Raw genomic sequence first — 16,837 nt, forward strand, 5'->3', positions numbered from 1 at the left:
CGGATAAAGCCCTCACAAAAATTGAGCATATCTACAAGGAATGCTGTCACAGGAAAGCAACATCATCAAGGACCTAACCATACAGTCCATGTTCTCTTCTTGCTGCTGCCTTCAGGAAGGAGGTTCAGAAGCCTCAGGATCCACATCCCCAGGTTCAGGAACAGTTATTACCCCTCATCCATCAGGATCTTGAGCCAGAGGAGATCACTTCACCCAACTTCAAATCACCCCAACACCGAACTGTTCCCACAACCTATGGACTCACTTTCAGGGGCTCATCTCATGCCCGATATTTATTGCTGATTTATTTATTATTTTTCTTTTTTCTTTTTCTGTTTGCAGTTTGTCATCCTTTGCACTTTGGTTGCCTGTCCATTGTTGTGTGTGTTTTTTCATTGATTTTGTATTTACTGTGAATGCCCACAAGAAAATTAATCTTGGGTTGTAAATGGTGACATATGTACTTTGATAAGTTATTTCAAATTTTTCAACTCTAAGTTTTAACTAGTCGCCAAAACCAGCACTTTTCCACATTAGTGAAAGACAGCCTTACACTTGTGTGCACTTATTCAAACCAGAAAGCTGCAAGCACTATTGGATTATTGTATTACTTCAGAACAGGAAACCAAGCATAGCAAGCTATTACTTAAAAGGTGAAACACTGCAGCACACTGTTGTGCAGAGGGAGTCAGAAATACTGGTGAATGAATCGCAAAAGATTGGCTAGCAGGTGCAGCAGGTTATCAAGGCAAATGGAATACTATCCTTCTTTACTAGAGAGAGCAGGAGGTTATGCTGCAACTGTCGAGAATATTGGTGAGGACATACCTGGTCGCCCTGCTTGAGAAAAGATATACAGGTTGAGTACCTCACATATGTTCCATCAGTGACATCATGTCAGCTTTCAAAAATAATTCACATTTCAGAGACTTCTGGGTTTTGGATAAAGGGTAGTCAACCTATACTAGCTTTGGAAGTGGTGCAGAGGAGGTTCACCAGGTTGAGATAAGGGAAGAGGTTGAGTACCTGGGACTATACTCATTGGAATTCAGAGGAATGAGAGGGGATCTTTTTGAAACATAAAATTATGTAAGTCATAAGTAATAGAGGCAGGAAAGCTGTTTCCACTGGTAGGTGACATCGTGTCAGGATTGAGGGGATAGATTTTATGTGCAGATGAGGGATGGATTGCTGTTGCAATGAATCTGTGGAATTCTCTGTCCAGGGAAGCAGTAAAGTCTAGTTCATTAAATAGATTTAGGACATTTTTGCACAGTAAAGAAAATAAAGGTAAAGGGGAAAAGGCAGGTAGGTGGCACTGAATCCATGGCCTGCCAACCTTGATTTTATTGAATGCTGGTACAGCCTTGACAAGCTAGACGCTATACACCCTATCCTCGTTATATGCGGGGGATACGTTCCTCAAAGTCGACGCATAATATGAAAACGCATAATGTGAATAATTATTTAAATAGAGAAAATAGGGATGCATTCCGGAGGCTTCCTAAATATGTTTTATCTGTAATTTATTCACATTTTCATACCAATACGACACAAAAGCAGTACCACAAGACAACATTCGTATTATATTTAATCAATTTAAGGTAATATTCAATGTAATAAATCATAGAAGGTTAACATACTAGGGTGTACAGTACTCACCAACAGTGGCAGGTGTGTTGGCTCCAGGAGATAAGTGGTTGTGCAGTGGTGTCGGGCAGCTTTACATGGATGAGATGGATGGTTGTGTGTCGTCAGGATCATCAAGGACAGCAAGGGGTGAAGGAACACTCACAGAACTGCTGGCAGCAGCAGATGACACCGGTTTGAAGAAAGTGGTGAGGCTTGTTTGCTTGGCAGCATTTTGTTTTTCAGCATAAATTTGCTTGAGAGAAGAAGGCTTGACTGCAGGGAACGACTGAAATGTTGACTCCGTTCTAAACTTGGGTCCATGTCCATCGCCATTTGTGCCAAGTGTTCCGCAGCCTTAAAAAATTCTGCCAGTTGCTTCACCGTAAGATCTTTCACCTGCAACTTGACACTTTCTTCCTTCATCGTTATCACCTTCAGACTGAGTTAAACGCAGAAGGTAATCCACACTTAATTCTTCATCATGAGAATCCAGGAGTTCTACCACTTCAGCAGTCTCGCGATCTGAGAATCCTTCCCCACCAATTTTATGGCCCAGGGCCACACAATCCTGGACAGCTGCAGCGAAGGCAGGAAACCCCTTGAGGGTGTGCACACACTCCGCCCAAATTGATTTCCACGCTCCATTGAGAGGCTTCTTACTCAAACCCTTAAGAGCACAGGGGTTTAGTGAATGGTAAACTAAGAGAGGCTTCACCTTACAGTCTCTTTCAGCATTGGAACACATAAGCAAAGTCAATCTATCCTTTGCTGTCTTGAAACCTGACGCAGTTTTTTCATCCTTACTTATGTAAATGTGTTTCGGCATACGCTTCCAAAAATGCCCGGTCTCTTCTGCATTAAACACCTGCTTTGGTGTGATGCCTAACTCAGCTATCATAAGCCTGCAACTGCACAGTGTAGAGTCTCAGAGCTGTGTTACCTTCACCTGACGCCGCCCTGTTTATAATTTCCAACTTTTTTTCCAAGTGATAAAGTGGTTCTCTGCCGCTTGGCTGATGGCCCAAGACTTGACATCGGACGCTTAGTTAAATATTTCAAGCACAAAATCACTGCACCATAGGTAAAAACAACAAAAGTTTAAGAGCACAAGATCGCACATCCATACGTTGCCAAAACCAATACCAGACTGGCGGGAGTGAGACTGTGAGGCGTGTGCACGTGATTTGTATTGGCAGGAAAGCAGTGCTCCTTGCATAACAGAGTTTTGGACGCATATAAGAAGTTGGCCAGCTGGTGGCATAGTGGCATCAGCGCTGGACTTCGGAGTGAAGGCTCCCGAGTTCGAACCCAGCCAGCTCCCCAGGCATGCTTTCCATCCGTGCTGGGTTGAGCGTCGAGCTAACAGCTCGACCTTGTAAAAAAAAGAAATTGCATGCTACAGAAACATCAACAGCAAAAAGTTGATGGCCTATGCTCTCTCATGAGTATAAAAGGCAATTTCCTTTTTTTTTCCTTATAAGGAGAAGTTGGTAGAAATAGGTTCCTCGCATAACTGTGAATCCGCATTGTCTGAAGATGCATATAACGAGGATAGGGTGTACTCTTGATTGTATCTCTTATATTTTTAGGTGGAATATGGTAGAACTAATATTACAAGTTTGGTGAGTCCAATATTCATCCACTAATAAAATCTGGAACTTGACTTAACAAACATTAGGGATTAGTTTTTAACAATCCTGTTCTCTAGTGTTAAGACTACTTTATGTGGTCATACACACATCCATTTAATACTTCTGAGATCAACAGATTCATTGAACAGTCAAAAATCCTGCAAAATGCTCTCCTTTCATCCAAGCAGCAAATATCATTCAATCTTACCTTGGGATTTGCACTTAAAATCATTTGACAGATAAAAAGGAATTAGAAAAACTCCACTGGATTACTAATTATTAACTTGTGTTAAAGGACTTTTGACGTCTCACCTTTGTACTCTGGAGTAAATTCTTTCATTTCTGGTGGCAGTGACTCATAGAAGCGCTGCTCCCGGCTGATGAGGGGCTTACAGACAGTATGGTCATCATATCGCATCATGCTGGTGTGCCCACCAACCTGATGATTGAAGGGCTCCAAGAGAACTCCTTTGCTTCTCTCTGGAACTGCGTTGTTACTATATTTCCCCACTTCCATGGTGTCCAAAAGGCACATTGCGTTACTGAACCACAACTCAGAGGAGACATGGAGCACAGCGCATAGGCCTGGCTACACTGGCTGCAGATGTACAGGCCACAGGACCAGCAGCCAGGACCAATATCTTCAGGGAAGAGTTGTTCCAAATTCCACAGAAGTCCTGCTCAGTGTTTGCTTCTAAAAAGATAAGGAAAATTAATATTAACTCAGATGCCACTGTCTGGAACCTCACTTCTAAAATGTTTGCATTGCCTACAACTAGTCACTGAAAAATCTTTTTTTTTTAATTTTTTATTTTTATTTGGATAAGGAATTCACAAGTATCATGAACTTTTTTCACATGTATAACCTTTTCCTTTTTTTAATATATGTATAAATCTATAATTATTTATACATTCCTAAGTACACATTAAGATGATATATAAAGAAATTAGACACTTAAATAGATAATTATGTGCAGTTGAAATTCTACTCTATTAGGCTAAGTAATGATATTAGTTGTTAAGAAAAATCGTAATAATAGTGGATTAATAATAATTTCCATACATCTCTTCTGGACCATTTCTTTCTGGTCCAAAATATTGTATGTAAGCCTATGTAACTACCATTGTAGGTGTTTATATCCTAACTTGTTGTCACTGAAAAATCTTAATCAACTTCCAGCAGCCCTAAAACTAATACAATTCTCAGAGAGGCTGTAAGACAGCCTCATACCTTTCATAAATTTGGAACGGATGAAGTAAAATGAATTTTACTCAGAATTCCCCAAGCTATACCAAGATGCTTAAATCTGATTTTTGAAATGGAAAATGAACATTCCTCAATATCTCCAGCCTTTTCTAAACATTTTCATACAAAAAAAAACACACAATACTAGTACAAGTAGGCAGAAACAAAAAGATAACATGATCAAGAGATCAGTGCAATCAGCATTAACCCTGCCACATATGTACTATTTGAAAAGTCACTTGCTTAAACCAAACAAAAGTTCTGTTCATTGCACATAAGGATTATTCAATCTGTTCCTCTTGTGGCACTGTTTCCACTTCTATCAGAATTTTAAAGCAGCTAGTGTATCAAGGCCTGAATTGTGACTAGCAAGGCAAGTGATGATGTAAGCTACTTATAAAGACTACTGAAAATACAACATGACAGCTCTTCAAACAAACAAGTTGTCTATTTTTTTTACAAACAGGAACTTTCCTATAGAAAGGCAGATAATGCAACAGTTTAAAATAGTGAGAGAGATACAAGATTTATTCTAAGGAGGGAACTGATGAATGCTGCAATTAAATGGTTCAATTAAATTGCATTCCAAGTCGTCAATGAAGCAATTTTCTCCAGCTTAACATATCATTGTTTCTTGAAATCAGTGTTTTTTTAAAATCCTCTTCCATTAGTTTTTGCTCAGTAAGTTAAACTTGAAATCCTGAATCTTGCGGCAAGAGCTCTCAGCTCACTCCTCACCACTACTCAGTTGCTGAAACCTTGGTTCTGATTCAATGTGCTAGGTAGTCCATTTCTAACGAGCAACATTTAAGGAACCATACACCTAGCCTGCCCGCAGTTTTCCATATTCCTAAGCGTGAGGCCACTTGATGTTCTTCAGAACTAAGATATTGTATGTGTTTTCTGAAATTATTACTGAGCACAATTCATTACAGAAGTTCATTAAACCGTTGAAAAATGTATTATTGAGCAAAATGCTATTGAGATTATAGTAGTAGGATAAAAAGGTCCAAAAAACTGGGTGCTGTAAAACTGAATATTTGTTAAAGCTTCTGACCATGGAGGAAGAAATGAAAACCAGGGGAGTCATTCTGAATCTAATTGCTATTCAGCTCAAAGACTGCAGAATTCAGCTGAGAACTGATTAAGTTCATACCAATGCCGACTTACAAGGTTGAATATGCAGAACAGCTGTATGGACAGTGCACCAGACTGGCAAAGAGAAAAAAAATTCAAGAAGAGTGCAAAAGCTTATGAGAACCAGTTACAAATACAAAGGAATGAAAGGTTAAATGAAACTTGGATGAGAGAAAGCAGAAACTGTAGAGTAATGTAGTTAACCAAATATCACTGGAAAATTCGATCTTGGATATTTCAGTATTACAAGAGCCCCATACTCCAACCAAAATTACCTGATTTCTGATCTGTTTCTTCAACAGAACTTTCCAAATGCTGTTGTGGCTGAGGTTAATCAAACTGGCAGAGTCCAAACTATGAACAACTGCCTTTGTGGTGCATAGATTGAATATTACAAGCAGTCAGGAACTGCAGTTTTACTTTGCCATTCCTCTCTCTCTCTCAAATCACTGAATTACAATGATTCCTGTATATTTACTTAATGGAAGGGTCACTTGGTGGGTTAGAATGCAGGCTTTCAATGCTATGATGATTAAGGTAGACAGATGGTTATTATGACAGACATTGGCAGCTGCACTCACACATTCTATGGTGTGTCGCGCTGTTCACAATGCAGCTCTTGGCTGTTATATGCTTCAGCTCTTTATAATTCCTGAGCCACATCCATCTGTATTAACATATAGAATCTTCCCATTTAAGATGGTGCTACTGAAGGTGTGCAACAGCCTACTAGTAGTTCAAAAGCAAAGGAATTCAATTAAAAACATTACTAATAATATTTTTTAAAAGAAAGTAAATTGTGGTACACTCATCGGAAACAATGAAGAGGTGAGCGAAGGTGAAGTGAATTCAAGAGATGTGCCATGCTGGGGTGCTGCAAAACTGATGCACTTGGAGCTGAAGCAGTGCTGGTTGGAGTGAAGGATTTGGAGAGGAGGTGGTGAGATAGTGGATTTCCCATGCCTGTCCAACTAACCCAGGTGCGAGGGTGGATCACGATGTGTCGGGCCGATTTGGAGAGGTTGAGAATGGTTTCTTCGGCAGTGAAACCTAGGTCCAAAAACGAATCACTGGGTGGCATGTTCTAGGCCTGTAGCAATTCGCCATGGCAGAGCCCAGGTCCTAATGTGAGCCACAATCTGCTGGCTGGACAATTTAAATGCTGGCCCAGATAGACTGGGGGCTCCTCTCTCCCAATGGTGAGGCTGTGAGGCTGCCCTCGGCTGCTGTGCTTTATGTCTGCAAACTCTGTGACAATTTGCTCTAATATAATGAACTGATACCAAGGCTTTAGGCCTACCCCGGGCTGCTCTAGGGATTTAGATTTAAGGACTCAGTTTGGTTCGGAATGCTGATGTTGTTGCTCACTTGCTTCTACTGTTCAAAGGTACAATTTAATGTCAGAGAAATGTATGCAATATACATCCTGAAATGCTTTTTCTTCACAACCATCCACAAAAACAGGAGTGCCCCAAAGAATGAATGACAGTTAAATGTTAGAACCCCAAAGTCCCCTCCCGGCTCCCCCCTCCCGCGCGTAGGCGACAGTGAGCAACAATCTCTCCTCCCCCACTGGCAAAAAAAAAAGCATCGGCACCCGCCACCAAACACTCAAGCATGAGCAAAGCCACAGACTTGCAGTTACCCCAAAGACTTTGCATTTCACCCAGTATTCGACATCCCACAGGTTCTCTCTCTCTCCCCCTAATAAGGGAGAAGGAGGTGTCTCCATTTTCCTAGCGAGCGGGGAGACATAAACAACTCGCTGGTTTATGATGTTAAAAGTCCGTTAACGTCGCTTTTTTTCGAGCTCTGTGCCTGAAGATTGCAAAGATCCCGGGTCTCCAGGCACATAGCATTTGCATTATTTGTATTTTTTTCCCATCTTTCTCTGTGCATTAGGTGTACATCTTTATTTTTTTAAAATATAATTGGGTTCTTTCGGGTTTCTTACTTTGCAGCTGCCTGTTAGCAAACAAATCTCAGAGTTGCATAATTTATACATTCTTTGATAATATATATTAAGTAGTCCAATTAAAAAAGTAGTGCAAACATAGAAATAAAATAGTGAGTTAGTGCTCATGGGTTCAATGTCCATTCAGAAATTGGATGGCAGAGGGGAAGAAAGAGGTACAGAAGCCTGAACACACTCATTCAACAACTCAATTACATCCTTCCTGATGGTAGCAATGAGAACAAGGCATGACCTGATCAAGGCGCCTTTCACTCTTCTAATCTTACTTTATACTTCTAGTGACACGGAAGGGATCTGTTGAACTCATCAGGACCAACCAGCTCCCAAAGAAGCAATCCCATTAGTCATCATTACATTACTGTATCACTGCAACTTATGCAACACACACATAAAATGCTGGAAGAACTGAGCTGGTCAGGCCTAGCCCTTTCATCAGGAAGGGTCATACTTCCATGTAGTTCAGTGATCTCCTGCAAAATTTTCACTCTCATATATTGGGCAACACCCCTTTGAATCCTTTTGCCATTAATCTAAGTGGTAATTGATGGTAATTAACATGCCACCCATGTCTTGGGATGTTGGAGTGCACCCAGAGAAACATTCAGAAAGGAAACACACAGGTAGCTCCCAAGGTCAGGATCAAGTTGGGCGTCCAGAGCTGAGAAAGAATAGAACAATAGAACATTAAACTCTAGCAGGTACAAGCCTACTCTGCCCAATCTTTGTAAGGCAACCTGCTTATTCCACATAACACACTAAGAAACTATCACTGAACTGCTGCCAACACATCTACATCCTTTGATGAATGATGAAAATATATAGTCAGCTTGCCTAATTACTTGCACTGATTACTGGTCTTTAGCAAATCATGATCAGGGCATCATAGGATACCTCGATCCCCTTGCGCTTTTAGCCCATACTTCAAACTTCCATACAATATAGAAGGATATTCAGCCAAAGTCTATATTGATTCACAGCAATTCTAGTCCCCTACAAATTTTCGCCCTGTAGCCCATTTTTTCCATATTCCAATTAATGTCCCCCTCCAGCCCCATATTCTACTAATCACCAACATACCATGGGAAATATACAGTGGCCAACTTACTTGGGAGGAACTCAAAGCACTCAGAGGAAACTCACCTGGTCAGAGGGATCACTATTCCACAAAGACAGCAATGGAGGTCAGGACTGAACCCGATTAATAGTGCTGTGACACTGCAGCTCTACTAACTGTGCTGCCCTGCCCCAGATTTTTCAGCTCTGCAATCCTTCAATTTGTTTTTAATTGTTCTTTTAAAAAGAGACAAGTTTGCATTTTCTCACATTAACCAATCTGTATTCTTTGTGGCATCCCTATGTCTTCTTCAGAATCTAAGCAGAATAATAGTTCGGCACGGTCTAGATAAGCTAATGGGCCTGTTTCTTTGCCGTACTGCTCCATAACACTATAAATACTATCCAGGCAATACTATCCAAGACAATCTGGACCACCTTCAAACCACTCTGGGTCCAATAACTACAATGCCAACATTGCTTCTGATCCCAGTGAAAATTTCAACTGAGTAATAGGCTATTATTACAAGTTACTTTCATACAATGTCAGTAAGACCACAATCTACTTACTTGCAGATGCATCCAGATACAGCAGCTGTTGACAGATCGAAACAGTCAATCAGGCCATTTCAGAGTGAAGCCGTCACCGTGAAGGTGACTACTACAATGAACTCATTTCAACTGCAGTATTGAGCACGCCAGTCATAAACACACACTGAAAGACCACCTCTCTAACCAGGCAATTATTGCTTGGAAATAATACAAATCGACTCAAGGAAAACATGCCCATCGAATCAATCACTTGATTCAAAAGAATACAAAGGTGACCTGATTGAGAGGCTTTATTGCTCAGATAAACTAGCTGCTATAGATTAAGTGCTTTGCTGAAGAAGCTCTACCCACTCTAAATCTTTTTCATTAGTGCTGATCATTCTACTTTTCAATGCCTTCCCTTGCTCAACAATATTTTTGATTTGTATAGTGCCTTTATCATAGCAAAAACACCTGCATGTGCTTCATAAGACCGATATCAAATGAAAAAAATACATTAGAACAGGTGAACATAAACTTGGTGAGGAAGAGGTGATTATAAAGGCAAAAGCTGGAGAGGTTTTAGGATGGAATTTTGACACTGAAGGCCTTCAAATATAAAATTTGGGAACAGGTAGAGAGCATTGAATGGTTATATCTTTGTAGCAGACTATCAAGACTGATGGTCAGATCACAAGACAAGCATATAAATAAAACAACTACCAATGTATTTCCTGTATCATTTCCCTACCCACTTCTAGAAGGACACACATGCTCCTGATTATGTAGGGTTTGATGAAAATGAAATCTTGAGTAAACAAGTGAGTGAGCATGCATCTACTGTAGCTGTGGCCAAAATACCACAACCGCACAAACTTGTCAGTCCATCCCCTTATCTCTTACATGTTTCATAGATTCTAGGAAACACAAGTGCAAAATAAAAGGACTAGTTATCATGCCACTTTGGCCTTCAGAGCATTCATGATATGGCTGATTTACCAACTCAGCTTCCCTGCTTGATCCCCTCAACTCTACTCTCTTGCATTCTAATGTCGCTCAATCTGAAACTTGAATGTGCTAACCCTCTTTGCAGGTAGAAAATGGCAAGGTCTGTTAACCAATGAACGAAGTCATTCTATAACCGCAGTCATAAATCTCTACTCCTCCCCAGTCATATACCCTCTGGCTGATTGAAACCTTTCAATATTCATACTACAAAGTGTTTCAACTTTGTACTTCACTTTCAACTCTCAAACTTTGAAGAACATAAGCTCATTTAATTATTCTCACCCCAGTCATCAGCACTTGGAACCTTTAATGCACCACTTCCAAGTTGGTTGCACTGCAGTAACTTCTTAATCTTGTCTTCTAAACCTTTTGCAGTGAAGTCCAACATATTATATACACCATCCTAATTTCTTTCTGTACATGCATATTACGTGTACAAAGTGACTTAAGTGTTTCGCAACATCAGCTGATCTCCATTTAATAGAGAACATTTAAAAAATGCAGATACTAGAAACCTGAAGTAAAACTAGGTCAGGTAAAATCTGTAGAAATGTGAAGTCTTCAAGCTGAAACAAGCTTTATCTCTTTCCACATATGCCATCTGACACTGCAGGGTACTAGCAGTCACATTGTATTCAATACACCTCAAGGCCTGCATATGTACATCTCATCCTACTCAGAGCAGACCAGAAATAGGGGCCCCATCAAGTCCGCTCTGCTCTTTCATCATGGCCAATGCACTTACCGCTCTATCCCATTCTCCTTGTAACCTTCCATGCCCTGACTAACCAACAACCTATTGGCCTCCGCATTAAATATATCCAATGACCTAGCTCCTACAGCCCCTTGCAGCAACAAATTCCACAGATTCATCACCTTCTGGCTAAAGGAATTCCTCATCTCCATTCCAAACAAATGTCCTCTATTCTGAGACTGTGCCCTGTGGTCCTAGACTACCCCACCATAGGAAACATCCTCCCACATCCATTCTATCTCAGCAGACTAAAACGCTTGAGCATATAGACATTAGGAAAGAGGATGTACTGGAGCTTTTGAAAAGCACTAAACTAGATAACTCAAGCAACACTCAAAGTTGCTGGTGAACGCAGCAGGCCAGGCAGCATCTCTAGGAAGAGGTACAGTTGACGTTTCAGGCCGAGACCCTTCGTCAGGACTAACTGAAGGAAGAGTTAGTAAGAGATTTGAAAGTATATTATTGGCCAGACCCAATGCAGACTGGGAGACCGCTTTGCTAAACACCTACGCTCTGTCCGCCAGAGAAAGCAGGATCTCCCAGTGGCCACACATTTTAATTCCACATCCCATTCCCATTCTGATATGCCTATCCATGGCCTCCTCTACTGTAAAGGTGAAGCCACACTCACAACACCTTATATTCTGTCTGGGTAGCCTCCAACCTGATGGCATGAACATCGACTTCTCTAACTTCCGCTAATGCACCACTTCCCCCTCGTACCCCATCCATTATTTATTTTTATACACACATTCTTTCTCTCACTCTCATTTTTCTCCCTCTGTCCCTCTGACTATACCCCTTGCCCATCCTCTGGTTCCCCCCCCCCCCCCCAGTCTTTCTCCCTGGACCTCCTGTCTCATGATCCTCTCGTATCCCCTTTGCCAATCACCTGTCCAGCTCTTGGCTCCATCCCTCCCCCTCCTATCTTCTCCCATCATTTTGGATCTACCCCTCCCCCTCCCACTTTCAAATCTCTTACTAACTCTTCCTTCAGTTAGTCCTGACGAAGGGTCTCGGCCTGAAACGTCAACTGTACTTCTTCCTAGAGATGCTGCCTGGCCTGCTGCGTTCACCAGCAACTTTGATGTGTGTTGCTTGAATTTCCAGCATCTGCAGAATTCCTGTTGTTTGCGAAGCTAGATAACTCATTGGGGCCAAACGAGATATACCCCAGGCTACTGTGGGAAGTGAGGGAGGAGATTGCTGAGCGTCTGGTGACGATCTTCACATCATCAATAGGGACAGGAGAAATACCCAAAGATTGGAGAGTTGCAAATGTTGTTAACTTGTTCAAGAAAGGGAGCAAAGATAACCCAGGAAATTTTGGCCACTGAGTCTGATTTCAGTGGTGGGCAAGTTGTTGGAGAATCCTGAGAGGCAGGATTTATGAGCACTTGGAAGGACGAAATCAAATTCTGATAGTCAGCAAGGCTTTGTCAAGGGCAGGTCATGCCTTATGGACCTGATTGAATTCCATAATACCATAAGATATAGGAGCAGCGGGGGGACTTCTGGGTCATCAAGGGAATGGCAGCGTAAGGAAAAGGTCTCTCGACAAAAAAGAAGGTAAACTGCCCCATAATCGAATTTAGACAAATACTTAATATTGCACAACTATATTAATAAAAGGGGCAAGGATGATGTCTAAGAACAAGATTAAAAAGTCCGCTCCGAAGGCTGATAAACATAAAGAGACACAGCAAGGCGATGGGCCTAGCTCCCCCACGGCAAGCCAGGACGGAGATAATGAGGGGGAATCGGTGACTCTGTCCTTGATTCTCGGAGAGATTCGCGAGTTCCGACAAGATAACAGCAAACAGCTGGAAGATATTAAAGGAGAAATAGTAAAAACTAACTCGCGGATAGATGAAGCCGAAGCGAGGATTGTTGGAATTGAAGAGAAGCTACAAAACACAGAGGAGGTGATAGCAGAAATGCTGAAGCTGCAAGACCAGCTCCAGTGGAAACTAATAGATCAAGAAGGCCGCTCGAGAAGGGAAAATGTGAGGATTTATGGAGTTCCCGAAGGAACTGAAGGTAAAGCCGGATTGATGATTCCCTTCGTGGAGAAGCTACTTAAAGAGAACCTTGATATACCGGCCGCAAAAGACCTACAGATAGAAAGAGCTCACGGTGCGTTGGCACCACAGCCTCCAGCAGGCGCCCAGCCCAGATCGATTCTGGTCAGATTTCTCAGTTACAGAACGAAGGAAGAAGTGCTTAAAAGGGCATGGCAAAAGAAAGGTTTCATGTGGAACAACTGTAAAATCAGTTTAGACCACGACTACGCACCGGGGATTCTTGCCAGACGGAAGGAATATACGGAAACATGGAGAGTCCTGAAGGAAAACAACATCAGATTCCAGACCCTGTATCCAGCTCGGCTGAGAGTCTTTTACGACGAAGGGACAAAAACTTACGCTACGGTGGAGGAGGCAACGTTGGACCTGGCGGACCGGGGACTACCTATTAAAGTTATCACCCAACCGGAGTCGCTACTGGAGAGGATTCGGCAGAAGTTGTGGCAGTTAGTGGGGCGAGGACGCTCCACACGAACCAGAGTGTCAAACTACAAGGAAAAGCTGCAAATATTCAGACGCGAATGTACAGAGAACACAGATTAATTAAGAGAAATGACTGAAAAGAGTAAATCGGACTTAAAGGTAAAATGAAAACTGGTAACTGAAAATAAACTAGGCGGAATAACTTGAATGATAGCAATATGGTCGAGACATAAATAGGAGAAAATTCTCTATGATTATTCAAACTGCTGAGGGCCCTCTAACACACGGTGAAGATAGAGGTTATCCCTCTGAACTGAGGCGGGTCGGTGCTCAGGCCTCACTGTGGGAAGTCGGGAAAAATTTTCAAATGTTACACGTTCAAAAATGTCTAGGGTGTGGTTATATGTCTTGGTTTACTGTTGAGAAGGGATTGCTTACTGTTTGGTTAGAAAAGGAGAGTGTTTTTTTCTCTACTAGAGAAAAATGCAAACTGAATTGGTAAAAAATAATTTCCTATAATGTTAATGGGGTTTTGAATCCAATTAAAAGAAATAAGATTATGTCTAAATTGAAAAAAGAGAGGGCACAAATAGCTTTCCTCCAGGAAACACATATGAGCCAATCTGAACATGGAAAATTAAAAAGAATGGGCTTTAAGCATGTATTTTATTCATCATATAAATTGAGTCACAAAAGAGGGGTAGCTACTTTAATATCAAGTACTCTTAATTATGAACATATTTCAGAGACTAGAGACAAAGAAGGACGGTTCGTAAAAATCACAGGAAGAATAGAAGGTACAGAAATAACATTGCTGAATGTTTATGCTCCTCCAGGTTGTGAATGGTCATTTTATAGACACATTTTTGACCTAATGGTCAGTTCTCAAGGGGTAGTAATTTGTGGAGGGGATTTTAATATTAGATTAAATCCTATATTAGATTCTTCAAGAATAGTTACTCAGAATAAACCTCTGACTTGGAAAGTGAATTCATTGATGGAGGAGTTGGGAATTATAGATGTCTGGAGGGAATTACACCCTACTAGTAAAGATTATACATATTACTCTTTCCCTCATTCAGCCTATTCAAGGATAGACTATTTCTTTATCTTTAATACAGATAGACTCAGGATAAAAAAACTGTAATATTGCAACAATTGATCTATCGGATCATAGCCCAGTCTCTATGTCTCTAATCCTGGAAAGGAAAATGAGGAAAACACTATGGAGGCTAAACTCACATACATTCAATAACCCGAAAGTAATGGAGAGATTAAGGGGAGAAATCAAAGAATATCTAGACCTTAATGACACGGGAGAAACATCACCAGTGATCTTATGGGATACATTGAAAGCTGTATTGAGAGGGAAAATTATTTCCATTACCACTCACATGAAAAAAATCAATGCACAAAAATTAGCAGACCTTCAAGGAAAATTAAAACAACTTCAAGTTGTAGATAGCAACAAAAGTAATTCAAATCGAAAACAGGAAATTAGGAAATTGCAAAGTGAAATTGACGATATTTATACGTTGGAAACTCAAAGAAATTTTCTTTACCTGAGACAAAAGAATTATGAAGTAGGAGGTAAATCAGCTAGATTATTAGCATATAAATTACAAAAACAACAAGCAGACAATACAATTCATAAAATAAAGAATCCAAAGACAAAGCTTGTGGAGAGTACAATACGGAAAATTCAAGACAGTTTTGAAACATATTATCGAGAGCTGTACTCCCAACCCCGGGCCCCCAATGAGCCCTATATAGACAGTGTATTGAATTTTTTAGATCTACCTAAACTTACAGATTTACAAAATGAAAGTTTATTAGAACCAGTAACTGTCAAAGAACTGAACGTGGCCATCTCTAGGTTAAAGGCTGGAAAGTCCCCGGGTTCTGATGGGTTTACCTCAGAGTGGTACAAGTCCCTGAAGACACAGTTAGCCCCATTACTACTTAACACCTTTAATTGGATCTTGCAGAGAGGAGAAACTCCACCTTCCTGGAGAGAAGCGTTTATTTCAGTTATTCCTAAAGAGGGTAAAGATAAACTAGAATGTGGCAATTATCGGCCAATTAGTGTTCTTAATTTAGATTACAAATTATTTACATCTATATTAGCGCGCAGATTGGAAAAGCTTTTACCTGGCCTAATCCACTTAGACCAGACTGGATTTATTCACAAAGACAAACACAGGACAACATAAGGAGAACTCTGCACATATTAGAACAGGTTAATAAGAACGAGACAGAGACAATGGTAGTAGGATTGGACGCTGAGAAAGCTTTTGATTCGGTTAGTTGGGCATTCCTATACAGAGTGTTAGGAAGATTCGGCTTTCAAGAAAAGTTTATTAAAGTAATTCAGACTCTATATGACAGTCCTACAGCCCGAATTAAGATAAATGGGGACCTCTCTGACTCCTTCATCTTAGAGAGAGGCACTAGACAGGGATGCCCAATTTCTCCTCTCCTTTTTGCGCTATATATTGAACCGCTTGCCCAACTAATAAGACAGAGCGAAATCGTAAAAGGTATCAAGGTGGCAGGGATTGAACAAAAAGTGGCGTTATTCGCAGATGATGTTTTGGTCTATCTGAGTGAACCAGAAAAATCATTTACAGGATTGTTTACACTGTTGGATGACTTTGGGAAAATATCAGGTTATAAAATAAATGTAAAGAAAACGCAGGTTATGTCCCTAAATTATACACCATCCAAAAAATTGCAGGATACATATGATCTTAAGTGGGAAGCTAAATCATTAAAATATTTAGGAATAACCCTGCCAAAGGATCTTTCAACACTGTCACAGATAAATTATGGGCCATTAATCTCAGAGATAAAAGCAGATATGCATAGATGGAATCTTATCCCCTTCTTAAGTTTAAATTCAAGGATAAATACTATAAAAATGAATATTCTTCCTCGGTTATTGTATCTTTTCCGTACTTTACCGGTGGAGGTGGATGATAATCAATTCAGGGAATGGGACAAATGGATTTCCTGCTTCATTTGGCAAGGAAAGAAACCTAGAATTCGATATAACACCTTACAGTTAGAGAAGGAAGGAGGAGGTATGGTTCTTCCTTGCCTGAGAAATTATTTTTATGCCTCACAGATAACCCCTCTGTTATATTGGTGTAATAGGGAATATAAGGCTAGATGGAAGGAAATAGAATTTGGATTAGTTGACAGTTTTCCTCTTCAGGCCTCAATAGCTGACAAAGGACTGATGGCCCAGTTGGAAAAATTTAAAAACGCTTGGATAAATCTTACATTAAAAGTATGGCAGAAGGTGGTTAATTCATGTGGAATTAATAACATGTTAAAACTCTTTAGATGGTGTGCATATGA

At 40.6% G+C, this 16,837-nt stretch overlaps 1 protein-coding gene across 3 annotated transcripts in view; it reads right to left on the reverse strand.

The window, feature by feature from the left end:
• Positions 1 to 16,837, reverse strand: part of ip6k1 (inositol hexakisphosphate kinase 1) — a 109,796-nt gene that overhangs the window by 63,389 nt on the left and 29,570 nt on the right. The window contains exon 2 of one of the 3 annotated variants that reach the window (XM_072280729.1): positions 3,576 to 3,957. In XM_072280729.1, coding sequence (XP_072136830.1) covers positions 3,576 to 3,798 — 223 coding nt within the window. In that variant the 5' untranslated portion in view covers positions 3,799 to 3,957. Of the gene's footprint in view, positions 1 to 1,662; positions 3,041 to 3,575; positions 3,958 to 16,837 lie in introns of those variants that run through there. The other 2 variants (XM_072280731.1, XM_072280730.1) reach the window with 2 other exon arrangements.

The sequence above is a fragment of the Mobula birostris genome, chromosome 16, assembly GCF_030028105.1.
Source record: "Mobula birostris isolate sMobBir1 chromosome 16, sMobBir1.hap1, whole genome shotgun sequence".
Lineage (NCBI taxonomy): Eukaryota > Metazoa > Chordata > Chondrichthyes > Myliobatiformes > Myliobatidae > Mobula > Mobula birostris.